At 36.3% G+C, this 27,474-nt stretch overlaps 1 protein-coding gene and 1 pseudogene across 1 annotated transcript in view; one reads left to right on the top strand and one right to left on the bottom strand.

Annotated features, from left to right (window-relative positions):
* Window positions 1-27,474, top strand: part of PIBF1 (progesterone immunomodulatory binding factor 1) — a 208,492-nt gene that overhangs the window by 64,967 nt on the left and 116,051 nt on the right. The window contains exon 10 of the mRNA XM_036073108.2: window positions 1,189-1,287. Coding sequence (XP_035929001.2) covers window positions 1,189-1,287 — 99 coding nt within the window. The remainder of the gene's footprint in view (window positions 1-1,188; window positions 1,288-27,474) is intronic.
* Window positions 20,745-20,808, bottom strand: LOC118523517 (U4 spliceosomal RNA; annotated as a pseudogene).

The following is a 27,474-nucleotide window of genomic DNA, read 5'->3' as shown; positions in this document are numbered from 1 at the left end:
TTATGGCTTTAACATGGGCTGTGACTTTGAACTAGGTACTTAAGCTCTTGAACTTCGGTTTACTCCACTATAAAACAGGTTGGAAAATACAACATAAGGGATTTGTAGAAATTAGGTGAGCAAAATCATTTATGTTGCACTCTACGTTTATTTATAACTATGTTAGAGAAGAGGATTTTTTAAAAATTAAGTGGCTCTCTGAAAGAAGCTTCCTGTTGGTATTTTTCTTGACCCAGACTTCCGCTTTGATTCAAAAAACAAATGAGATTTGATCTTTAAAGGCTCATATCTTGTTGTGGCACTCTTGTTACCATCTGCCTTTTGGACATTACCCTTAACTGTCACTAAATGTATCTTTCTCTCAGTTTCAGTTCCTGCTGTCATCAGTACTGTAAGTGGATGACTTACCTAATACTCTGGCTCCATACTTTCTTGAGCCCTACGTGAATATTGACTTTTATCTCATCTCTCCTTCACTTAGCTACTTTACTGGTCACAGCCTTGATTTTGGTATCAACTAAAATGATGTCACTGAAAGTACTATTCTACCTCCACATCATTATCCTTTAACAGCAATCTCTAGTCTTCCATCCTGCTTGTACACTACTTAAATTTATCTGTTTGTCATCTTATCAGGACTTCATGTCCTTTGCCCCTTCTATTTTGTCAGCCCTGAGTTCTTGAGTTCTCTTCTTCTCCATTCCTCTGTGAGATCCCAAGGGCCATCACTTCAAGTTGCTCATATCCCAGACTTTGTTCCCATTTTGACACTTGTGATCTCTATATTATACTTTTCATTTAAAATGTTTTAGAGAACATTTATTAACTTCTCAAGACCTCGGTTTTCTTCTGGATACTGTGTAATCATACCTACTTCACTAGATTATGGTAAGGATTAAACAAGTTACTGTATATATAAACTGTTGAGCCTACCTTCAGCCCATGTGGAGATAAGTTATAGAGAAAGATAATGTGACATTTAGCGATAGACCATGTTTGCACCTACATTACTGTGCTGCTACAGAAACACCAAGCCAGGTAAATTCATATAATATACACCTTGGGTCACCAACCTCCAGTGGGTCCTTAAGATGGTCAGATAGTCCAATTCTAAGCAAACACATTTATGAAACTTTAAAAGATAGATACTTTGTATTTGGAATAATTGAGTACATGTTTAAATTTTAGAAATCTCCGAGAAGCGAGGGACAATGCTGTGGCTGAAAAGGACCGAGCAGTGATGGCTGAAAAGGATGCTTTAGAAAAACATGATCAGCTCTTAGACAGGTAAGCATTCTAAAAATCTGGAAATGTTAAAAACTCTTTTGATTTTTGTTGCTGTAACTTTTTCTTTTAGAAAAAATATTTTTAATAGAAGTATAATTCAATTCAGTTACATGCATAATTTTTGTAATATGTAATTATTGCATATACTAAAGCAAGATATAGCACAGTGCAATCACCCTACAGAGTTTCTTTATATGCCTTTTATCTATCTCAACCACTACTCCTCAAGAGGCAAACACTTTCTCATTACTGTCACCAGAGCTTAGTTTTGCTCGTACTGGATTGAAAATAAATGGAATTGTACAGTATGTACTCTTTTGTGTCTAGCTTCTTTCACTCAACATTATATTTTCATCCATTTTGTTGTTATATCAGTAGTTCATTTCTTAGTGTTGCTGGGTATGAATATACCACAAGTTTGTTTATTCCTTCACCTATATCAGTGGACATTTAGGTTGTTTCCATTTTGGAGCTATCATGAATGAAGCTGCTATGAACTTTTTTATAAAGTCTTTTTTGGGTATATGTTTTTTATTTATGTTGGATAAATTTTCTCTAGGAGTGGAAATGCTAATCATAAAGTAGAAGGAGTTTTACTTTAAAAGAACCTACTGAACTTGAGTCCAAAGTGTTAATACCATTATGTGCTCCCCAGTTCATTTCTTAAAAACCTATATGTTCTGGTTCATGTGTGTTGGAAGAAGGGGAAGAGAGAAAATTATTTGTCTTTAATTTATCAATAGAAAACTGTATTTATTTTTAGTAGCCTAGCTAATAGGAAAATCACTGATGAGTATTAAGGTAAATGCTATTGAACACCCTAGATTTTCAGTGGTTTGACTACATTCAGAGTAAACAGAATCGTTACCTTTTTTTTTTTTAACTTCTTTTTGAAAATAATTTCAGACAGAAAAATTGCTAAACTAGTACATCAGGTTTCCATATACCTTTCACATACTGATAAACTTTGAAAATAACTCAGTGGAGCTTTTAATTATTAAATGAAGACTTGCATATTCATTTGTGATTTAAGCAATACCTGACACTAAAAATTGAGGTAAGTCTTCATATATTTAACCTATTACCAAAATGTGTTAGAAATGGCTCAAATTGTTATACTTCTGAATTCACATCAACTTTATAAACTTGGTACATTAATAAAAATAATATTAGAGAAGTCTCTTCTGTAATATGAAAGTATATCTAAGTCCAAACGTTTTAATATAAATTTATAAATTAGCTGTTCTTATTGGAATGCTGTTATAACCTACCGTAAAATCTTTTATTATGTATAACCTTTCCATTTATAAAACTATATGGTGTACGCGAAAGATTTCTTTGGCTTTTTGTTGATGTTGTTTTTTAATGTGATGTATTTAGGAATGGCTCTAGAATAATATTTATGGACAAACTAACAAACTTTAAAAGAAAGTGCAAGATTTTAGGTAGTACACCAGAACTATTATATTTGGGCAGAATTTCATAACTTACTAGCCTTGGTATTTTTGTGAATTTGGAGAAAAGAGAATAGTAAATCTGACCTTAAAATTGGCTGTTTAATATTTATACTCATATCTGTTATGTCCTAAACTCTGGCACTTTAAAATCCTTCTTAATCTTACTTGTCCATATACTAGCAACTGGTATTTATCCTAAAGGCCATGGGATGCTTTAGTACTTAAAGGGATCTTTTGAATTACTGAGAATTTAATGTTTGTAAAGCATGTAGAACAGTGTCTTACACATAAATAGTAATATAAAAAAGTTTGTTATTATTTTATAAAATAATTGTTCAATTAGTTCTGTTTACTAACTGAACTTTTGATATTTAAAAGTGGATCTTTCAAAATCATTTTCCACTAGAATTTTGAATAAACTGGAGCAGCTAATTTTTTTCATTAGGGTTTAATTGATATAAAATATTAGTTTCAGGTGTACTACATAGTGATTCAGTACTTATACACATTACAAAATGATCACTACAATAAGTCTAGTTACCATCTGTCACCATGTAAAGTTGTTTTTTTTTTTTTAAAGATTTTATTTATTTATTTGACAGAGAGAGATAGCGAGAGCAGGAACACGAGCAGGGGGAGTGGGAGAGGGAGAAGCAGGCCTCCCGCAGAGCAGGGAGCCCAATGCGGGGCTCAATCCCAGGACCCTGGGATCATGACCTGAGCCGAAGGCAGACACTTAACGACTGAGCCACCCAGGCGCCCCACCATGTAAAGTTTTTAAAATGTTATTGACTGTATTCCTTATGCTGTACATTACATCCCCATGTATTATTTATTTTATAACTAGAAGATTGTACCTCTTAATCCCCCTCACCTATTTCCTCCATCCCTCTACCCTCCCTCTGCACTGGCAACCATCAGTGTATTTGAGTCTGTTTCTGCTTTTTGTTTGTTCATTTGTTTTGCTTCTTAAATTCCACATATAAGTGAAATCATAAGGTATTTGTCTTTCTCTGATTTATTTCACTTACCATAATAACGCTGTAGGTCAGGGCACCTGGGTGGCTCAGTCAGTTAAGCGTCTGCCTTCGGCTCATGTCATGATCCCAGGGTCCTGGGATCGAGTCCTGCATTGGGCTCCCTGCTCAGCAGGGAGTCTGCTTCTCCCTCCGCTTGCTGCTCTGCCTACTTGTGCTCTCTCTCTCTCTGTCAAATAAATAAAATCTTAAAAAAAAAAAAAATATGCTCTAGGTCTATCCATGTTGTCATAAATAGCAAGATTTTATTCTTTTTTAGAACTAATATTCTTGTGTACGTGTATACACATATCTACATACGTTTACACACATACATACACACCACATCTTCTTTATCCATTCATCTATCTATGGACACTTGGGTTGCTTTGATATTTTGACTGTTGTAAATGATGCTGTGATGAGCATAGGAGTGCTTGTATATTTTCAAATTAGTGCTTTTGTTTTCTATGGATAAATAACCAGAAGTGGAATTGTTGGATTATATGGTCATTCTATTTTTAATTTTTTAAAGGAACCTCCAAACTATTTTCCATAGTTGCTATATCAGTTTACATTCCTACCAACAGTGCACAAGAGTTCCCTTTCTCTACATCCCCACCAACATTTGTTATTTCTTATCTTTTCAGTAGTAGCCATTCTGACAGCTGTTAGGTGATACCTCTTGGTGGTTTTGATTTGCATTTCCCTGATGATTAGTGATGTTGAACATTTTTTCATGTGCCTGTTGGCCATCTATATGTCTTTGGAAAAATGTTATTTCAGGTCCTCTGCCCTTTAATCAGATTGTTTCCTTAATATTGAGTTGTATGAGTTCTTTTTATATAGAGATATTAACCTCTAATTATATATGTCATCTGCAAATATCTCTCCCATTCAGTATGTTGCCTTTTTGTTTTGTTGATGATTTTCTTTGCTGTGTAAAAACTTTTTAGTTTGTTGTAGTCCCATTTGTTTATTTTTGCTGCTGTGTCCTTGTCTGAGGGGACGGATCCAAAAAGGGCTAAGATCAATGTCAAAGAACTTACTGCCTATGTTTTCTTCTAGGAGTTATGGTTTCGGGTCTTACATTTAGGTCTTTAATCTGTTTTAAGTTTATTTTTGTGTATGGTGTAAGAAAGCAATCCAGTTTCATTCTTTTGTATGTGGCTTACCAGTTTTCCCAATACCATTTACTAAGAGACTCTTTTTTTCCCGTTATATATCCTTGCTTTCTTTGTCATAGATTAATTGACCATATACGCATGGGTTTATTTCTGGGCTCTCTAGTCTGTTCCATTGACCTATGTCTGTTTCTGTGCCAGTGCAATACTGTTTGATTACTTTAGGTTTATGGTATAGTTTGAAATATGGTTGTGATAATTCCAGCTTTGTTCTTCTTTCTCAAGATTGCTTGGGTATTCAGGGTCTTTTGTGGTTCCATACAAATTTTAGTATTATTTGTTCTAGTTCTGTGAAAAATGCCCTTGATATTTTGATAGGGATTGCATTGAATTTGTAGATTGCTTTAAGTAGTATGGACATTTTACCAACATTAATTCTTCCGATTCGTGAACACTGTATATCTTTCCACTTATTTGTTTTCAGTTTCTTTCATCAATGTGTTACAATTTTCGGTGTACAGGTCTTCAACCCCTTGGTTAAATTTATTGCTAGATGTTTTATTCTTTATGATGCAATTGTAGATAGTTTTCTTAATTTCTCCTTCTGATAGTTTATTAGTGTACAGAAATGCAACAAATTTATGTATATTAATGTTGTATCCTGCAGGTTTACTGAATTCATTTATTAGTTGTGATAGTTTGGTGGAGTCTTTAGGGTTTTCTCTATATAGTAACACATCATCTGCAAATAGTGACAGTTTTATTTCTTCCTTTCCAGTATGGATGCCTTTTATTTCTTTTTCAGTCTAATTGCTCTAGCTAGGACTTCTAGTACTGTGTTGGATAAAAGTGTGAGAGTGAACATCCTTGTCTTGATCTTAGAGAAAATGCTTTTAGCTTTTCACCATTGAGTACATTAGCTGTGAGTTTGTCATATATAGCCTTTATTATATTGAGGTACGTTACTTCTATACTCAACTCTGTTGGGAGTTTTTATCATAAATGGATGTTGAATTTTGTTGAATGCTTTTTCTGTAACTGTCAAGATCATATGATTTTTATTCTTCATTTTGTTGTTGTAGTATATCATGTTGATTGATTTGTGGATGTTGAACCATCTTTGTATCCCTGGAATAAATCCTTGCTTGTGGTGTATGATCCTTTTAATGTCATGTTGAATTTGGTGTGCTAATATTTTTTGAGGATTTTTGCATCTGTGTTCATCAGGGATATTGACCTGTAATTTTCTTCTTCTGTGTCTTTGTCTGGTTTTGGTATCAGGTTAGTACTGCCCTCATAAAATGAGTTTGGGAACATCCTTCCTCTTCAATTTCCTGGAATAATTTGAGAAGGATAGGTATTAACTCTTTTAAATGTTTGGTAGAATTTACCTAAGGAGCTATCTGGCCCTGGACTTTTGTTAGGAGTTTCTTTTATTACTAATTCAGTTTCATTACTAGTAAGTAATTGGTCTATTCAGATTTTCTATTTCATCATGATTTAATCTTGGAAATTGTATGTTTTTAGGAATTTACCCATTTCTTCTAGATTGTCCAGTTTGTTAGTGTATAATTGTTCATAGTAGTCTCTTGTGATCCTTTGTATTTCTGTGGTATTGGTTGTAATTTCTCTTTCATTTTTTATTTTATTTATTTGGACCTTCTCTCTGTTTCTGGATGAGTCTGCCTAAAGGTTTATCCATTTTGTTTATCTTTTTAAAAGAACCAGCTCTTAATTTCATTGATTTCTTTTTCTTTTTCTTTTTTTTGGGGGGGGGTCTCTTTCATTTATTTTCACTCTGATCTTTATTATTTACTTCCTTCTTGAACTTTGGGCTTTGTTTTGTTCTTATTTTTCTGGTTCATTTAAGTGTAAAGTTAGATTGTTTATTTGAGATTTTTGTTGTTTCTTGAGGTAAGCCTATATTGATATAAACTTCCCTCTTAGAACTGCTTTTGCTGGGGCGCTTGGGTGGCTCAGTCGTTAAGCATCTGCCTTCGGCTCAGGTCATGATCCCAGGGTCCTGGTTTTGACCCCCGCATCGGGCTCCCTGCTCGGCGGGAAGCCTGCTTCTCCCTCTCCCACTCCCCCTGCTTGTGTTCCTGCTCTCGCTCTCTCTCTCGCTGTCAAATAAATAAATAAAATCTTAAAAAAAAAAAAAAAAAGAACTGCTTTTGCTGTATCCTGTAGGTTTTGGAACATTGTTTTTCCATTTTCATTTGTCTCAAGGCATTTTTTTATCTTCTCATTGATTTCTTTGTTGACCCTTTGGTTCCTTAATAGCATGTGTTTAGTTTCCACATGTTTGTGTTTTTTTTTTCAGTTTTCTTCCTGTAACTGATTTTCAGTTTTGTAAAGTCCATGTGGTCTAGTATATTGTTTAAGGCAAGGCTAGTATTTCCTTGCTGATTTACTGTATGGATGATTTATTCATTGATAGTATTAAAGTCTTCCACTATTACTGTGTTGCTGTCAATTTCCCCCTTTACGTCTGTTAATATTTATATTTAGATGCCTCCTATATAGGGTGCATAAATATTTACAAATGTTATATCCCCTTGTTGGACTGACCCTTTTATCCTTGTGATTCTCTCCTTTGTCTTTGTTACAGTTTGTTTTAAAGTCTATTTTGTCTGATAGAAGTATTGCTACTCCAGCTTTTGTTTCCATTTATATGGTATATCTTTTTCTATCCCTTCACTTTCAGTCTTGTGTATCTTTAGATTTGAAGTGAGTCTCATATAGGCAGTGTGTAGATGGGTCTTGATTTGTTTGGTTTTTTGTTTTGTTTTGTTTCCATTAGCCACCCTGTGTCTTTTGATTCGAGAACTAGGTCCATTTACATTTAAAGCAGTTGTTAGTAAGTATTCACTTATACCATTTTGTTCATTGTTTTCTGATTATTTTTATAGTTTCTCTCCATTTCTTTCTTCTTTTCTTGCTCTTTTTCTTTTATGGTGTGATGCCTTTGTTTGGTATCATGTTTGTATTCCTTTCACTTTATTTTCCTTGTATCTATTACAGGGTTTTGGTTTGTGGTTACCATCTTTTTCTCTCTACATATATTTATAACAGTCTGTTTTAAGTCAATGGCCGCTTAGGTTCAAATGCATTCTAAAAGCATATTTTTACTCTGCCCCCTACCACATTTTATATTTTAATGTCATATTTTACATCTTTTTATTTTGTATATTCTTCAGCTAATTATTGTAGTTATACTTGATTTTACTTCTTCTTCTTAACCTTCATACTAGCTTTATAACTGGTTAATCTACTATCTTTATAATTACCTTTATTAGTGAGATTTTTTCTTTCATATATTTTCTTATTTCTAGTTATGGTCTTTTCTTCTCTCCTTAAAGAAGTCTGAATCTTCAACATTTCTTATAAGGCTGCTTAAGTGGTGGGGAATTCCTTTAGCTTTCCTTTTCTGGAAAACTCTTTCTCTCTCCTTCAATTCTGAATGATAACCTTACTGGGTGGAATATTCTTCATTGTAAGTTTTTTCCTTCCAACACTTTGAATATATCATGCCACTCTCTTCTGGCCTGCAGAGTTTCTGCTGAAAAATCAGCTGATAGTCTTTTGGAGGTTCCCTTGTATGTAACTAGTTGTTTTTCTCTTGCTGCTTTTAAGATTATCTCCTTATCTAATTTTTGACATTTTAATTATAATGTGTCTTGGTGTGGATCTCTTTGGATTCATCTTGTTTTGGACTCTCTGTGCTTCATGGACTTGGGTATTTGTTTCCTTCATCAGGTTAGAAAAGTTTTCAGACATTATTTCTTCAAATAAGCTTTCTGCACCTTTCTCTCTCTTTTCTCCTTCTGGGACCCCTATAATGCGAACATTAGTACACTTGATTTTGTCCCAGAGGTCCCTTTAACTATTCCCATTTATTTTATTTTATTTTATTTTTTTTTTCTGATGGGGTGATTTGCACCACTAGTCTTCTGTTTTTCCTTATCATCTAATCTGCTGTTGATTCCCTCTTCTGTTTTTCATTGGAAAACTAGGTCCATTTACATTAAAGCAATTGTTAGTAGGTAGGCACATACTGCCATTTTGTTCATTGTTTTCTGGTTGTTTTTATATATACCAGCTCTGGTTGGTATATTCTTATGTTTTCTCTTTGTTAAAGTTCACCCTGTGTTCATCCATTCTTCTCCAAGTTTGCTGATCCTCTTTATGACCATTACTTTGAACCCTTTACCAGGTAGATTATTTATCTCTGTTTCTGAGTTTTTGTCTTGTTTTTTCATTTGGAATTATATTCTTCTGTCTCCTCATGTTGCCTGATTTTTTGTGTTTGTTTCTATGTATTAGGCAAATTGGCTACCTCTCCTTGTCTTCAGGGAGTGACTTTGTATAGATGTCCCCTTGGGCCCAGAACTGCAGTCTCCTCCCTCCCCCCCACTCACCAGGCCAAGTGCAGTGTGCACCCATCTGTTGTGGCACAACAGCAGCTGGAAGAATCCCCCTGCAAAGGCTTATAATATTCCTGGATGAAGTAAAAAAAGGATTCTTGATGTCCCTGCAATTTAATTCTTAATTAATCTGTAAATTCAGTGTATTCATGTCAAAAATTTCAAAAGACTTTTTAGTGAAACTTGACAAAATGACTAAGATTCTTTTTCAGAATTGTTATGGCTATTCTTGTTCCTGCCTATTCTTGTACCTTCATTTTTCCATGTGAATTTTTATAGTTATATTTTTTACATTGTACCTTTCATCCATCCAAAGTTCATTTGTGGGTATGGTGTAGATAGAGAACTACTTTGTTTTTTCATGAAAATGTCAGTTTTCTTAAGTTAAACTATACATTTGATGGGATCCAAGTAGAAATATCAGCAGGTTGTTTTTTTGTTTGTTTGTTTTTAAGTCTAGACTCTAACTTCCTCTTGTGTTGGTTGGTGTTAGAATAAGCACAGGTTTTTTGGGATCTTGATAAGGGAAAGTAGGTTAGGCATGCATTTGGATTAAGTGCTTTACAGTCATTTCTGTTTATAGTAAAATAATTGCTAGCCATTTCTTACTAGCGGTGACTTCCAGGACTACTCTTGTTGTCTATCCAACCCCCATAAGGGGTGAGAACCAGGAATATGTCTTAGGTACCCATTACTGGAATGAGGCATTGTTGCCTTCTTTCTTTATGGAGGATATGCAAGATGCAATAATAACTTATTTTGGAAGAGATTCCCTGGCATTTGTCAGACATTGGGTTACATATGTGATGGGTTCCTGAATCTTCATAGCTTTTTTTTCTTCCAGCTTTATTGAAGTATAGTTGACAAATAAAACTGTAAGATATTGAAAGTGTACAAACTGATGGTTTGTTATAGGTATACATTATGGAAAGATTCCCCCCCATCAAGTTAATTAATACCTTTCTCACCTTACATGTTACCATTTTCTTTCTTTTGGTGAGTTTTTTTTTTTTTTTTAAGATTTTATTTATTTATTTGACAGAGAGAGAGATAGTGAAAGCAGGAACACAAGCAGGGGGAGTGGGAGAGGGAGAAGCAGGCTTCCCGCCGAGCAGGGAGCCCGATATGGGGCTCGATCTCAGGACCCCAGGATCATGACTTGAGCTGAAGGCAGACGCTTAACAACTGAGCCACCCAGGCGCCCCTTAGTGAGATTTTTTAAGTCTTACTCTCAGCAACTTTCAATTACACAATATAGCGTTAGCAACTATAGTCACCACATTATACATTAGATCCTCAGACTTTATTAATCTTACAGCAAGTTTTTTTAAAACAGACATATTAAATCTATGGTTTATGTGGAAAAATTAAATAAATGAGTTTCTGAATAAGAACCTACAAATTTTATCTAATCACTATGGTAACCAGCTAGGTGAAAAGGAAACTCTGGACCCATTTCTCACATTTCAACAGGGTAAATTCCAAATAGATGAGAAATTTAAATGAAAATAAAGTAGTAGAGAAACTATAGGAGAATATTTTCATAATCTTGGAAAGAAGAAGTCTTTTGAAACTCAAAAGTTGTAAAAGTAAGAATTAATAAATGTGACTACCTACAAATGAAAAATGTTGATGTGGCATTACCACCGTAAAGAAAGTCAAAAGAAATGCAATCTGTGAAAAGGATTTGCATCTCCTATCACAGTCATGTAACTAATTTCCTTCTAAGAAGACCCTCTTTCAAGTCAATAATAAGTGAAAATTAGTTTCACATTAAAAGTACACTGATTTTTCTGAAAAAACAGAAAGGTTGACAATACACTTTCTGTGGATATGGAAAAACTGGGAATCTTATACATTGTTAGCAGGATTTTTTTTTTTTTTAGGTTTTTATTTATTTGCTTGAGGGAGAGTGAGACAGCCAGAAGGAGTGAGAGAGAGGGAGCACAAAGGGAGAGGGAGAAGCAGACTCCCCGCTGAGCACAGAGCCCAACATGGGGCTCGATCTCAGGACTCTGAGATCATGATCTGAGCTGAATGCAGACACTTAGCTGACCGAGCCACCCAGGCACCCCTGTTAGCGGGATTTTAAGGTGCTACAACTCCTAGGGAGAGTTATTTAATAACACCAATCAAAAATACAAATGCACATTGGTCTGGATCCAGGAGTTCACTTCTATAGTACATTATCCTGCAAATATTCTTGCTGGCTACAAAATTACATATATACCAACTTATTCTCTTTTTAAAAATTCAATTAATTAACATATAATGTATTATTAGTTTTAGATGTAGAGTTCAGTGATTCATCAGTCTTATAAAATACCAAGTGCTCATTACATCACGTGCCCTCCTTAATGTTCTATCACCTTATTACTCAATCCCCCCACCCACCTCCCATCCAGCAACCCTCAGTTTGTTTCCTGAGATTAAGAGTCTCTTATGGTTTGTCTCCCTCTCTGGTTTCATCTTGTTTTATTTTTCTCTCTCTTCCTCTATGAGCCTCTGTTTTGTTTCTTAAATTCCAGATATGAGTGAGATATATAATTGTCTTTCTCTGATTGACTTATTTCACTTAGCATAATAACCTCTAGCTCCATCCACGTCATTGCAAATGGCAAGATTTCTTTTTTTTTTTTTTTTTTTGATGGCTGAGTGGTATTCCATTGTATATATATATACCACATCTTATTTATCCATTCATCTGTCGATGGACATCTGGACTCTTTCCATAGTTTGGCTATTGTGGACATTGCCATTATAAACATTGGAGTGAGGTGCCCCTTCAGATGACTACATTTGAATCCTTTGGGTAGATACCTAGTAGTGCAATTGCTGCGTCATAGGGTAGCTCTATTTTCAACTTTTTGAGGAACCTCCATACTGTTTTCCAGAGTGGCTGCATCAGTTTGCATTCCCACCAACAGTGTAACAGGGTTCCCCTTTCTCTGCATCCTCGCCAACATCTGTCGTTTTCTGACTTGTTAATTTTAGTCATTCTGACCAGTATGAGGTGGTATCTCATTGTGTATTTCCCTGATGCCAAGTGATGTTGAGCATTTTTTCATGTGTCTGTTAGCCATTTGTATGTCTTCTTTGGAGAAATGTCTGTTCGTGTCTTCTGCCCATTTCTTGACTGGATTATTTCTTCTTTGGGTGTTGAGTTTGATAAGTTCTTTATAGACTTTGGATACTATGTTGAACAACAGTGGTGATAGTGGACATCCCTGCCATGTTCCTGACCTTAGGGGAAAAGCTCTCAGTCTTTGCCCATTGAGAATGATATTCGCTGTGGGTTTTTCATATATGGCTTTTATGATATTGGGGTATGTTCCCTCTATCCCTACACTGTGAAGAGTTTTAATCAAGGAAGAATGCTGTACTTTGTCAGATGCTTTCTCTGCATCTATTAAGAGAATCATATGGTTCTTGTCCTTTCTTTTATTAATGTAATGTATCACGTTGATTGATTTGCAGATGTTGAACCACCCTTGCAGCCCAGGAATAAATCCCACTTGGTGGTGGTGAATAATCCTTTTAATATACTGTTGGATCCTATTGGCTAGTATTTTGGTGAGAATTTTTGCATCCATGTTCATCAGGGATATTGGTCTCCTCGTCTGGTTTTGGGATCAAGGTAATGCTGGCCTCATGGAAAGAGTTTGGAAGTTTTCCTTCCATTTCTATTTTTTGAAACAGCTTCAGAAGAATAGGTATTAATTCTTCTTGGTAGAATTCCCCTGGGAAGCCATCTGGCCCTGGACTCTTGTTTGTTGGGAGATTTTTGATTACTGCTTCAATTTCCATGCTGGTTATGGGTCTGTTCAGGTTTTCTGTTTCTTCCTGGCTCAGTTTTGGTAGTTATACGTCTCTAGGAATGCATCCATTTTTCCAGATTGCCTAATTTGTTGGCATATACTTGCTTATAATATGTTCTTATAATTGTTTGTATTTCTTCAGTGTTGGTTGTGATCTATTTCATTCATGATTTTATTTATTTGGGTCCTTTCTCTCTTCTTTATTAAAAATCTGGCCAGGGGTTTATCAATCTTGTTAATTCTTTCAAAGAACCGGCTCCTAATTTCGTTGATCTGTTCTACTGTTCTTTTTGTTTCTGTTTCATTGATTTTGGCTCTGATCTTTATTATTTCTCTTTTCCTGCTGGGCCTAGGCTTTATTTGCTGTTCTTTCTCCAACTCCTTTAGGTATAGGGTTAGGTTGTATATTTGAGATCTTTCTTGTTTCTTGAGAAAGGCTTGTATTGCTATAAACTTCCCTCTTAGGACCGCCTTTGTTGCATCCCAAAGGTTTTAAGCAGTTGTGTTTTCATTTTCATTTGTTTCCATGAATTTTTTTCTTTAGTTTTCTGGTTGATCCATTCATTCTTTAGTAGAATATTCTTTAGCCTCCATGTGTTTGAGTTCTTTCCAAATTTCCTGTTGTGATTGAGTTACAGTTTCAAAGCATTGTGGTCTGAAAATATGCTGGGAATGATCCCAATCTTTTGGTACCGGTTGTGACCTGATTTGCGACCCAATATGTGATCTCTTCTGGAGAATGTTCTGTGTGCACTCGAGAAGAATGTGTATTCTTCTTGTTGCTTTAGGATGAAATGCTCTGAATATATCTGTGAAGTCCATCTGATCCAGTGTGTCATTCAAAGCCCTTATTTCCATGTTGATCTTCTGCTTAGGTAATCTGTCTATTGCAGTGAGTGAGGGGTTTAAGTCTCCTACTATTATTGTATTATTATCAATGTGTTTCTTTAATTTTGTTATTAATTGGCTGTATAATTGGCTGCTCCCATGTTAGGGGCACAAATATTTACAATTATTAGATCTTCTTGTTGGATTGATCCTTTAAGTATGATACAGTGTCCTTCCTCATCTCTTATTATAGTCTTTGGTTTAAAATAGAATTTGTCTGATATAAGGATTGCTACCCCAGCTTTCTTTTGATGTCCATTAGCATGATAAATGGTTTTCCACCCCCTCACTTTAAATCTGGAGGTGTTTTGGTGTCTAAAATGAGTCTCTTGCAGACAGCATATCGATAGATCTTGCTTTTTTATCCAATCTGATACCCTGTGTCTTTTGATTGGGGCATTTAGCCCATTTACATTCAGAATAACTATTGAAAGATATGAATCTAGTGGTATTGTATTACCTTTAAAGTCACTGTTTCTGTATATTGTCTCTGTTCCTTTCTGATATATGTTACTTTTGGGCTCTCTTTTCCCTTAGAGGACCCCTCCTTCTATTTTGAATGACATCCTTGTTGGATAAAGTATTTTTGGCTGCATATTTTTCTCATTTAACACCCTGAATATATCATGCCTCCCTCTTCTGGCCTGCCAGGTCTCTGTGGCTATGTCTTCTGCCAGTCTAATGTTTCTACCCTTGTAGGTTAAAGACCTCTTGTCCCGAGCTGCTTTCATGATTTTCTATTTGTCTCTGAGATTTGCAGGTTTCACTATTATATGTCGAGGTGTTGACCTATTTTTATTGATTTTGAGATGCGTTCTCTGTGCCTCTTGAACTTGAATGCCTGTATCGTTCCCCACATTAGGGATGTTCTCCACTATAATTTGCTCAATATACCTTATACCTCTCTCTCTGTCTCCCTCTCCTCTTCTTCTGGGATCCCAATTATACTAATATTGTTTTGCTTTGTGGTATCACTTATTTCTTGAATTTCCCCTCATGATCCAGTAGTTTTTTATCTCTTTTTCTCAGCTTCTTTATTCCCCATCATTTTGTTTTCTATATCACTAAATCTCTTGTCTGTCTCATTTATCCTAGCTGTTAGTCTCCTTTTTTGATTGCGTCTCATTAATAGGCTTTTTTATTTCAACTTGATTAGGTTTTAGTTCTCTTATTTCTCCAGGAAGGGATTCTCTAGTGTCTTATATGCCTTTTTCAAGCCTAGCTAATATCTTTAAAATCGTTATTCTGAACTCTAGTTCTGACATCTTACATATGTCTATACTGATTAGGTCCGTGGCAGTCAGTACTGCCTCTTGTTATCTTTTTTGAGGTGAGTTTTTCCATCTTGTCATTCTGTCCATAGAAGGATAGGTGAACAAAAGAACCAAATACTAAAATGCCAATAATGACCCCAGAGAAATATACACTAAACAAATCAGAAGAGACATGAAACCAGAAAAAAGAAATTAAAAAATATATATATAATCAGACAGGCAGACAGGTGAACAGAACAGAGCAATAGACTGGATCATGTGTGTATTGTAGTCTGTTTGTTAGAAAACTAGATCCCAAAATTGCAGCGAAAGAAAAACTTACATATATACAAAAATAAGATTAAATACAATGAAAGAATAGAATGTAACTAAAAATGAAAATTAAAAGACAAAAAAAAAGTAAAGAAGGAATATAAAAGACAGGTGAACAGAACAGAGCAATATACTATATCCCAGGTATACTTTGGTCTGTTTGTTAGAAGAAACTGCATCCCAAAATTGTAAAGAAAGAAAAACATATATACACAAAAATAAAATTAAACACATTGAAAGGATAGAATGCAACTGTAAAGATGAAAATTTTAAAAAGACTACTAAAAGAAGAAGAAGAAGAAGAGGAAAAAGATGAGAGAATATCAGACAGATGAGGAGAACAGAGCAGTACACTCTATCCTGGGTGTATTCTGTTCTGTTTGCTGCAGGAAACTGCATCCCAAAATTGTAAAGAAAGAGAAACATATGTATATACAAAAATAAAATTAAATACAATGAAAGGATAGAATGTAACTGTAAAAATGAATATTAAAAGACTTTCAAAAAAGAGTTGATAAAATAAGAAATTGAGAAAGGGAAGAGAAAAAAAAATTAAAACTGAAAGACTAAAGAATCATGTGAAAAAAACCATGAATTGTATTTTCCCCTAGCACTGGAGTTTTGCAGTTCTGTGTGATCTGTAAACTTGGTCTTAGCTGGATGTTGTTGCTGATCTTCTGGAGGAGGGGACTGTTGTGCTGAATCTCAGGTGTCTTTTCCCCAGGCAGAATTGCACTACCCTTACCAGGGGGCCAGGCTAAGTAATCTGCTCTGGATTGCTCTATGTGGCTTTTGTTCCCTGAAGCTTTCAGAGCTGTTTTCAAGGGTGAGAAATGAAAATGTCAGCCTCCTAATCTCCAGCCCCTGAGCCGAAAGCTCACACCCCACCCCCACTCCTCAGTGCATCCTCAGGGAAAAGCTGTCAGTCACTCTTGTCTCTCTGGTCCATGCTCCATGCTCACCCAGGCTGTGACTGAGCATTTCTTTCTCATCCATGAAACCCCATTTCTGGTCTCCACACCCTGCAGACTCCTGCAGCATGCACCCGTGCCACTCCTTCCAGGGTTGGGGGAGGGGTCTCGGCACGGTTCTGCCATTTGCTGGGCCCCTGCTCAAGAGAGTGGTCACCCAGTCATGCCGCAGTTCATGGTTTATGGCAACACTGAGCTGAACGTCCACTCCTGGGCTCACTGATTGCAACTCCAGTGCCTGGGAGCTCTGCCTCACTCAGGCACCCCAGGCCTCCCTGAACCCCAGGGATCTTGAGACCACACTGTCCCACCTAGAATTCCACCCCACTTTGCCACCTGAGCGCCTTTCAGGCAGGGAAGTCCCTCACTAGAGCAGCCTTCTAAAAGTTCTGATTTTGTGCTCTGCTGCTATATCACTTTCCTGTAGCCAGCTGATGGAGGCTTCCTCCCCCCACGGTTTATCTTCCCATATATCCCCTCGGATTAACTTCTCCACACCTCCTATCTTGTAGAAAGTGGTCACTTTTCTATTTATAGAGTTTCAGCTATTCTTTTTTTAGATCTCCGGTTGAGTTTGCAGGTGTTCAGAATGATTTGATAGCTATCTAGCTGAATTCCTGGGACCAGACAAGACTAAGGTGGTCTACTTCTCTACCATCTTGGACTCCTTCAACTTATTCTTTATAGCAGAGGTTACAATTACAAAAGCTGAAAACACCCCAAATGTCCATTGACATTTAGGCAGTGGTTAAATAAGTTATAGTATGTAGAATACAATATGTAGCTATATAAAAGGAATGAAGTACTGTATATCCTGATGAGGAAAAATCTTCAAGATATGTTATTAGGTGGAAGAAGGCAAGGTGTATGTATATATATGACAGGATCAACATATACATACACCAACTTTTTTCACCCAGGCTATTTATCACACATATATATATGTGTGTATGTACACACAGACTTATATACATATACACATACATTTATAAATAAAAGGCAGTTGTTTGTATTTAAATTAAGAACAAAACAATACATGTTTGTATATATTTGCCTATGTATATATAAACACTTATTGCTTGCAGAACAGGAAATTAGGTGTCTGGTGGACAGATGTTGGATATAGATTTTTTTACAATATATTCTTTTGTACTTCTCAATATTCAAATTTGTGAATATGTTCCTTATTTTTTAATGTTTTAATGAAATATAAACAAAATGATTTTTGTTATTAACTTGGGTAAAAATAAAAACATATTATAAAACAAGTTTGATATATAAAACAGAAGAATTACAAGTAAATTGTATTACAGAATGAGGATCCCAGTAGATCTTTTCAGGCAGAATTAATGAGCTGAATGAAAATTAATGAATAAATACAAGATCATGTACAAGAAAACATGTGCTTTTAGTATAGGCTTCGAATTGAAATGTGAAAATGACTTGGAAGATTTCAATATGGAGATATTATCCACACAAATGGAAGTTATACTTCCATGTATAATGCATTATACAAAGGACATACCTCCTTTTATTGCACTTTCCTTTACTGCACTTCACAAATACTGTGTTTCTTTCCAAACTGGCTGTTTGTGGCAGCCCCGCATCAAGCATTTCTATCAGCACCATCTTTTCAACAGCATTTGTTCACTTTGTGTCTGTGTGTCACAATTTGGTAATTCTTGCAGTATTTCAAACTTTTTCATTATTATTATATTTGTCATGGTATCTGTGATCAGTGACTTTGATGTTACTATTGTAACTGTTTGGGGGCACCATGAACTGCACCCATATAGGACAGCAAACTTAACTGATAAATGTCATGTGTGTTCTGACTCCTCCGACCAGCCAGTCCCTCGTCTCTTGCCCTTGGGCTTCCCTATTCCCTGAGATATAACAGTACTGGAATTAGGCTAGTTGATAACCCTGTAATGGCCTCCCAAGTGTTCAGGTGAAAGGAAGAGAGTCGTATGTTTCTCAATTTAAATCAGAAGCTAGAAATGAGTAAGCTTAGTGAGGAAGGAATATCTAAGGCCAAGATAGATTGAAAGTTGGGCCTCTTGCACCAAACAGCCAAATTGTGAGTGCTAAGGAAAAGTTCTTGAAGGAAATTAAAAATGCTACTCCAGTGAACACACAAATGGTAAGAAAGCAAACAGCCTTTATTGCTTTTATGGGGAGAGTTTGAGTGGTCTGTATAGAAGATCAAACCAGCCATAACATTTCCCTTAAGCCGAAGCCTGATCCACAGCAAGGCCCTTAACTCTCTTCGATTCTTCAAAGCTAGAAGAGGTAAGGAACCTACAAAAGAAAAGTTTGAAGCTAGTAGAGGTTGGTTTATGAGGTATAAAGAAAGAAGCTGTCTCCATGACATAAAAGTGCGAGATGAAGCAGTAAGTGCTGATGTAGAAGCTACAGCAAGTTATCAAGAAAATCTCGCCAAGGGGCGCCTGGGTGGCTCAGATGGTTAAGCATCTGCCTTCGGCTCAGGTCACGATTCCAGGGTCCTGGGATCGAGCCCCACATCAGGCTCCTGGCTCAGCAGGGAGCCTGCTTCTCCTTCTCCCTCTGCGTCTCTCCCTGCTCATGCTCTCTCTCTCTGTATCTCTGTGTCTCAAATGAATAAATAAAATCTTTAAAAAGAAAAAAAAAAAGAAAATCTCGCCAAGATCATTAATGAAGGTGGTTACACTAAACGACAGATTTTTGATGTAGATGATATAGCCTTCTATTGGAAGAAGATGCCATCTGGCACTTTCATAGCTAGAGAAGAGAAGTCAGTGTCCGGCTTCAAAGTTTCAAAGGATAGGCTGACTCTCTTGTTAGGAGCTAATGCAGCTGGTGATTTTAAGTTGAAGCCCCAGTGCTCATTTACCTTTCCAAAAATCCTAACACCCTAAAGAATTAAGCTAAATCTACTCTGTCTGTGCTCTATAAATGGAACAACAAAGCCTGGATAATAGCACATCTATTTACAGCATGATTTACTGAATATTTTAACCCCACTCTTGAAACCTTCTGCTCAGAAAAAAAGATTGCTTTCAAAATATTATTGTTCATTGACAGTGTACCTGGCCACCCAAGAGCTTTGATGGAGGTGCACAATGAGATTAATGCTATTTTCATGCCTGCTAACACAAAATCCATTCTGCAGCCCATGAATCAAGGAGTCATTTTGATTTGCAAGTCTTCTTATTTAAGAAATACATTTTGTAAAGCTTATAACTGCCATAGATAGTGGTTCTTCTGATGGATCTGGGTAAAGTAAATTGAAAACCTGGAAGGGATTCACCATTCTAGATGCCATTAGGAACATTCATCATTCATGGAAAGAGGTCAAAATATCAACATTCACAGGAGTTTGGAAAAAGTTGATTACAACTCTTATGGATGACTTAGAGCTGTTCAAGACTTCAGTGGTGAAATACCAAGAGAACTAGAAATAGAAGCAGAGCCTGAAGATGTGACTGAATTGCTGCCATCTCATGGTAAAACTTTCACAGAAGAGTTTTTATGGCTCATCAAAGAAGTGGTTTCTTCAGATTGACTCTACTCCTGCTGAAGATAACTGTGAAGATTGTAAACAATTAACAAAGATTTTAGAATTTTACGTCAACTTGATAAAGCAGTGGTGGGGTTTGAGAGGATTGACTCCAATTTTGAAAGAAGTTCTACTATGGGGAAAATGGTATCAAACAGCATCACGTACTACAGAGAAATCATTCGTGAAAGGCAGAGTCAGTCAATGCAGCAAACTTGTCTTATTGTAAGATATTGCCCAGCTACCCCAACCTTCAGCTACCACCAGCCTCCTCGGTCAGCAGCCATCAACTTTGAGGAGAGACCTTCCACCAGCAAAAGATTACCACTCAGTGAAAGCTCAGATGACCGTTAACGTTTTTTTAGCAATAAAGTATTTTTTTAATTAAGGTATGTACATTGTGTTTTTTAGACACAATGCTATTGCACACTTTGTAGGCTACAGTATAGTATAAACATAACTTTTATATGCACTGGGAAGCCAAAAATTTCATTTGGCTTGCTTTATTATGATACATTATTGCAGCAGTCTGGAACTGGACCCACAATATCTCTAAGGTATGCCTGTATCTAGAATGTGGTCTGTGATTACCTTATCTATAAAATCATGCTGGGTACTGGGCACCCAAGCTTTTAGCAATAATCGCGCCTCGGATAAACCTCATTGGCTACGATACTGCCACTGCACAAAGCTTGGCACCCAAGCTTTAAACCCAAGAGCTTAAGAAGAAAATGACCAAAATGGTGGAAAATTTTTAAAAGTCCTTTTAGTGCTCGGTCTACAAGTATTTGAAAGGTTCTCATATGAATGATCTGATTTTCTTACTTGGTAAGACCTCACATAGTGGAACTGGGACCACTGGATAAACGTTACAAAAAGGAGTAGAAGTAAACTTTCTAGTAGGACTTTTCAGAATGCCTTAGCATCTAATATGTTTTCCATCAGAAGTATTTAGGCATCAAAAAAAAAAAAAGTGTTTAGGCATCAGCTGGCCAAGTATTCAGCAGGAATATGCTCATAAGTATTGAAACATCAAGTGGGTGGCTTGATGAGTTTGAAGTCCCTTTGGATTCTGAAATTATCTGTGACAACAGCTCAAAAGAACTAATACACTGGTTTTGTTACCTTACAAAAGGAATGGTGAACCCAACGTATTTTTGAGAGTATTATTTTTTAAATCTCTGCAGTTCCTGTTTTCTCAAAATAAAAACCTAGGACTACTATATATTTTATATCCACTAAAATTCTTTTGAGTGCAAATTGCCTAGGAATATTTGAACTCATATATATTGTAAGAGTATCGTATAAATTTTTGGTATATAGTGAAACCCAAGGAAAAATTTCTTTATTTTTCAGAGGTTGAGTTTTTAATACTCAAATATGGGATTCTGACTTCCTTTGTATCAAAAATAGACTAAACGTGTTTCAATCTTAACATGGATTGTGATTTCCCTGAGTCGTGCTTAATTAAGTAAAGCTTCAGACATGCCTATACACAATTTTCTAGTCAAGTGTAGTTAACCTCAACTTCATTTATGTTAAAGTCTTTCTTTATCAAATTCCTCCTTTAATGGTTAAATGTCCTGTGTTATCATAAAGAAAAATGTAAGGAAGTAGTATGCCACTTTCAGACATGACTGAAAGAAGGGTTTTTACTCAGGGACTTTAATTTTCTACAAAAAAAAATGTACTTTTCTCAGGCATAGAAAAGACCTATGTGTCTAACAATTCAAGTTCACCAGTTTAATAATAAGTAAAAAAATACCCATCTTTCATATACATAAACAGTTATTATCTCGTGTTTTGTTGCTTTTGAATCTGCACGCACTCTGGGGATTCTTTCTACCAAAATGGGGAAATTTTAAAACTCAATGTGAACAGTAGAATAAGTTGAATATACTGTTAACTTTGGGATCCTACAAGAGAGGTCTATATATGAATCTAAATAGAAAGCTTGCAATCCAGAATTAATTTTAATAGTATTTTTTTCAGTTATGGTTTTTTTTTTTTAAGATTTTATTTATTTATTCACGAGAGACAGAGAGAGAGAGAGAGAGAAGCAGAGGGAGAAGCAGGCTCCCAAGGAGCAGGGAGCCCGATGCGGGACTCGATCCCAGGACCCTGGGATCATGACCTGAGCCGAAGGCAGACGCTTAACCATCTGAGCCACCCAGGCGCCCTGGTTTTTTTTTTTAAACAATTCTTTTAAGGATTTTATTTATTTGAGACACATACAGAGAGAGAGAGCATGAGCAGGAGGAGAGGCAGAGGGAGAGGGAGAAGCAGACTCCCTGCTGAGCCAGGAGCCTGATGTGGGGCTCAATCCCAGGATGCTGGGATCATGACCTGTGCCAAAGGCCAATGCTTAACCAGCTGAGCCCCCCAGGTGCCCCCAGTTATGGTCGTTTTAACTTTTAAAATATGTATTCCATAATTTGAAATATATTTGGAATCATTTTCAGTCCATAAGCATTTTTAAATGAATATTACCTGAAATTATTATCAGTCCCTACAGTTTCTCTGGTAATAGCAGGATTTTGTCCTCACTCTTTCACTCATAGAAGATAAGAGAGAATAGGAGATCTGGTGAGTAGAGTTTGTGATTTTTGTGTCATACTGGGCTAGTTTAAACCTTAATACGGTAGCCAGCTGTCCAGAATTTCCATCCAGTGCTTTATCCCCAAGAGTAGAACAGTTTTGACATGTCTCCCTTATTCTTCCTTTTTTCATATTCATATATTGTTTTATCTTTGTTTATCTGCCTTTTAATCTGCTATTGGCTTCTTCAGCAGGCAAGTAATGTTTGTCATTTGCAAAATAAACTTAATGAAGTAAAGATACTAAGATTGAAATAACAGCTGTGGTATTGTACTTAAACTCTGTTTTTCTTAATAAATTACAATAACTTCATTCATATTATTCTTAGTTTCATGGTTACACAAAGTAATTCACATCATACTTGTTATTTGAATAGAGAAATTCCTAATTCTCAATCCTAAAATAAGTTACTCTTTTGTCTTTATGAAAGAAAGAATAATACAGTAAGTTTCTTTTCTTTTTTTTTTTTTTTAATGTAGGCTCCATGCCCCATGTTGGGCTCCATGCTCAGTGTGGAGTCTGCTTGAGGTTCTCTCTCTCCCTTTCCCTCTGCCCCACCCCCTCTCTCGTGCACGCACACACACATGCTCTCTCTCTAAAATAAATCAATGAAATCTTAAAAAAAAAAAAAAAGAGTCAGACGCTTAACCGACTGAGCCACCCTAGGCGCCCCAGGTTTCTACTTTTAAAATGAAATTTTTTAGTATCTGATTTTTTTTGTTTGATAATTTGCAGAATATTCTCATTAATGGACCTCTCTAATGATTTTCCAAAATTTAAAAATTATCTTTTCTTTGTCACTTAATTTCTTTTATTCCTTGCAGTGTTCTTTTTGCCCATAGATTTGCTTTGTTTATATTGAAATAATCTAGCCCTATGTTGTTCTAAAATTTTCTATTTGCTTCTAAGCTGCTATTCCATCTGACATATATTCGGCCACTTGCATGGGATTATAACTCAGGTGGGACTCATTACATCTTAAGTAATTCTGTTTTTTTTTTTCCAGTAAAGGCTTTAGAATTAGTGGTAATATAGTGTTCATGAAAGCGTTAAGAAATTTATTGTTGAGATGTAAAATATCTATTCCTTTTTAGTCTAGACTAAAGGCTCTGAAAGGAACTGGTAAGAGACTCTCATATTCACATCACAATGTATGAATTTTATTTTATGCCACCTTTCCTCTGTCTTCCTTTTTCTTTATTAGGTATTGGTCTGATCTAATACTCCGTCTCCCACCAGAAACAGTGGCCTAGGGAATCCTTTCGCCATTCATGGATAATTTATTGTTTATAATTAGTTTAAAAGGTACTGACTCTAAAGTGATAATGCCAGTTCTTCACCTCAAAAGAACATATCTTGAATATTTTTGTGCAGCAAGTCAAAACACACACACACACTAAGCAATTTGATACTGTTTTCTGTCATTCTTTTCTCTTAAAGAGGAACTGGGCGCTTCCGTGGTCAAAAAGGATATGTACTCTATATCAGGAGAATTAATGATGAATGCCAGTGTTGTTACCTGAAATTTTGTGGGACAGAATATCTTTATATAGTAATGGGACAGAACATCTTTATATAGTAATGGACTAGAATTATCAGCATATTTTGTTGTGTAAATGGAAGAATTGCTATAGAGAAGTGCTCTTTCCATACCTGCCAATGTAAACCTCTTCTCAGTCCTGAGTAATTGAATGATTGTCACTTTCAGAGCATTGATTCTCTTTGTATCTTATAAAATCAACACTGTGCTCTCACATTCTTTCTTAGCGTCTATTCTTTTTTAGTGTCTTCTTTAGCACAGAAGCTACATGAATGGTACAAAGAACTTGTATATAGTTGACCCTTGAACAACAAGGGTTTGAACTTATATGCTGATGTTTTCCAATAAATACAGTACAGTACCATAAATGTATTTTCTCTTCCTTATGAAGTTTTTAATAACGTGTTTTCTCTAGCTTACTTTATTATAGGAATACAGTATATAATACATATAACATGCAAAATAATGTGTTAATCAACTGTTTGTTACCAGTAAGGCTTCCAGTAATAGTAGGCATTTAGTAGTTAAGTTTTGGGGAAGTCAAAACACACATGCCGATTTTCAGCTGCACAGACGGTAGGTACCCCTGACCTCTGTGTGGTTCAGTGGTCAGCTGCATTTCTTTTATCCAGATTCACCCCTTTTTAATGTTTTCCTACATTTATTTATCTTTCTTATTCTCTCTTTCTTCTCCCACCCAACCCATACACACACACACACACACACACACACGTAATTTTTTTTTCTGAATGGTTTAATAGATTAAATGGATTGTATACTTTTGCTTCTTCACAGTTTATTTCCTAGGAATAAGAATATTCTTATATAACCACAGTACACTTATCAAATGCAGCATAACATTGGTAGCAATACTTTTATCCGTTTTTGTCAGTTGTCCCAGTAATATATCTTTGTAACAGTTTTTTTTCTGGCACAGGATCCAATTCAGATTCATGCATTACTATTATGTCTTTTCAGTCTCCTTTAATCTGAAACAGTCTTCAGGGTTGTTGTTTTTTTTTCTATTTTCATGACATTTGGTCCTCTTTTAATTTTATACACACACACACACACACACACACCCCCCCACAGATGACCCTTGAACAACATGAGTTTGAACTACACAGGTCCACTTAAATGCAGATTTTTTCCAATAAATACAGTACAGTACTTAAAGTGTATTTTCTCTTTATGATTTTCTTAATAACGTTTGCTTTTCTCTGGCTTTATTGTAAGAAGGCACTATATAATACATATAACATATAGAATCAACTGTTAGTCAACTGTTCATGTTATCAGTAGGGTTTCCAGTCAGCAGTAGGCTATTTGTAGTTATGGTTTTGGGGAGTCAGAAGTTACGCACGGATTTTCAACAATACGGGGGATGAGCACCCCAAACCTCCACGTTGTTCAAGGGTCAACCATATATATCTAACTTCTGAGATCTCATCTTCTACTCAACTTAACCTGTAACTTTAGGAAATGACCACCAGTGTTTTTCAGCTCAAACCATACCTTTTTTTGGTGTCTCAGATTTCCAGCTACCTGTTGACATTTTTATCTGAATGTCTTTCTGAAACTTTAAACTCAGTGTTTTTGGAACAGACAGCTCCCTCCCACATTCATTCCTCCCAAAACAAAAATTTGCTTCAGCTGACTTCACTTCTGTGATTGCACCATTTTAAAGCCATTTCTGTTTGAGCCTTCAGAATAATAATCCTTTCCCCTTGCTCCTATGGGTAATCGCTTGTCATTCTACCCCTACTACATTCTCCTCCCCTATATATATCTAAAATCCTCTTCACTCTTTTTTTTTTAATAAGATTTTATTTATTATTTATTTGACAGACACACACAGTGAGAGAGGGAACACAAGCAGGGGGAGTGGGAGAGGGAGAAGCAGGGTTCCAGCAGAGCAGGGAGCCCGATGTGGGGCTGGATCCCAGGACCCCGGGATCATGACCTGAGCTGAAGGCAGACGCTTAACAACTGAGCCACCCAGGCACCCCCTAAAATCCTCTTCACTCTTGTTGCCACATACTGGATCAGCTTCTCATTACTTCTTGACTGGTGTCATGTTGAAATTGTGTACAGTAAACTCCTAATTGGTTGCTCCATCTCTCCCCACTCAGTTAATCCTCTTGCTCAGACCTGTTCTTCCTCCCATAATTTTGCATTCTGACTAACATCACCATTTGCCCCGGCACTAGAACAAGAAAGCTGGTGATTCACAACTACTTTTTTTTCCCCTCACTTCACCCCACTTCCCATTTATTCAACTAATAAATACTTATTGATAACTACCATATGCCAGTCACTGTGGTAGATGCTGGTATATATTAGTAAATAAACTGCAGCTTGCCTCTGGGGCGCCTGGGTGGCTCAGTCATTAAGCGTCTGCCTTCAGCTCAGGTCATGGTCCCAGGGTCCTGGGATCGAGCCCCGCATCGGCCTCCCTGCTCTGCGGGGAGCCTGCTTCTCCCTCTCCCATTCCCCCTGCTTGTGTTCCCTTGCTCGCTATGTCTCTCTCTGTCAAATAAATGAATAAAATCTTAAAAAAAAAAAATAGAGCCTGCCCCTGCTGAGAGTCAATTGAGGAAGACAGAAAGTAAACAAGCAATTAGATATTAATTACTATATTATAATTATGCTTTCATGATTGTTATGAACTAGGTATTGTGAGGAAGAATAATGGCCTAGGCAGGGTACACCATGATAACAATAATCAAGAAAGGCCTCTCTGACACTTAAGAGAAGCAAATGTCATATTATATTCCATTTTTTTTTTAAGACTTTTGATTTTTTAGAGAGAGCACACAGTGAGGAGGGGCAGAGGGAGAGGGAGAGAGAGTCTTAAGCAGACTCTGCACTGAGCACGGACCCCAACGCGGGGCTTGATCCCACGATCCTGAGATCACGACCTGAGCCGAGACCAAGAGTCCAACATGCAACCACTGCGCCACCCAGGCACCCCTGTTATTTTCCATTTCTAAATATAGCTAATCATTTTCCTTCTCTTAATCCCAGGTGCCACCACTTTAGTCCAGTCTGTATTTTCTCTGCCTGAACTATTTATGGTAGTCTCAGAACTATCTCTCTGCTTTTAGTTTAGTCCTCTTTGTTTCATCACTCACTCTTCCAGAGTAATTGTTCTAAAACTGAGAACCCTGATCCTGTCATTCAACAGGGTGTCATCCAGACTGCACAGCTTAGCATTTAAA

The sequence above is a fragment of the Halichoerus grypus genome, chromosome 4, assembly GCF_964656455.1.
Source record: "Halichoerus grypus chromosome 4, mHalGry1.hap1.1, whole genome shotgun sequence".
Classification (NCBI taxonomy): Eukaryota; Metazoa; Chordata; class Mammalia; order Carnivora; family Phocidae; genus Halichoerus; species Halichoerus grypus.
Note: the sequence above shows the minus strand (reverse complement) of the source record. Positions and strands in the feature narration are given on the sequence as shown.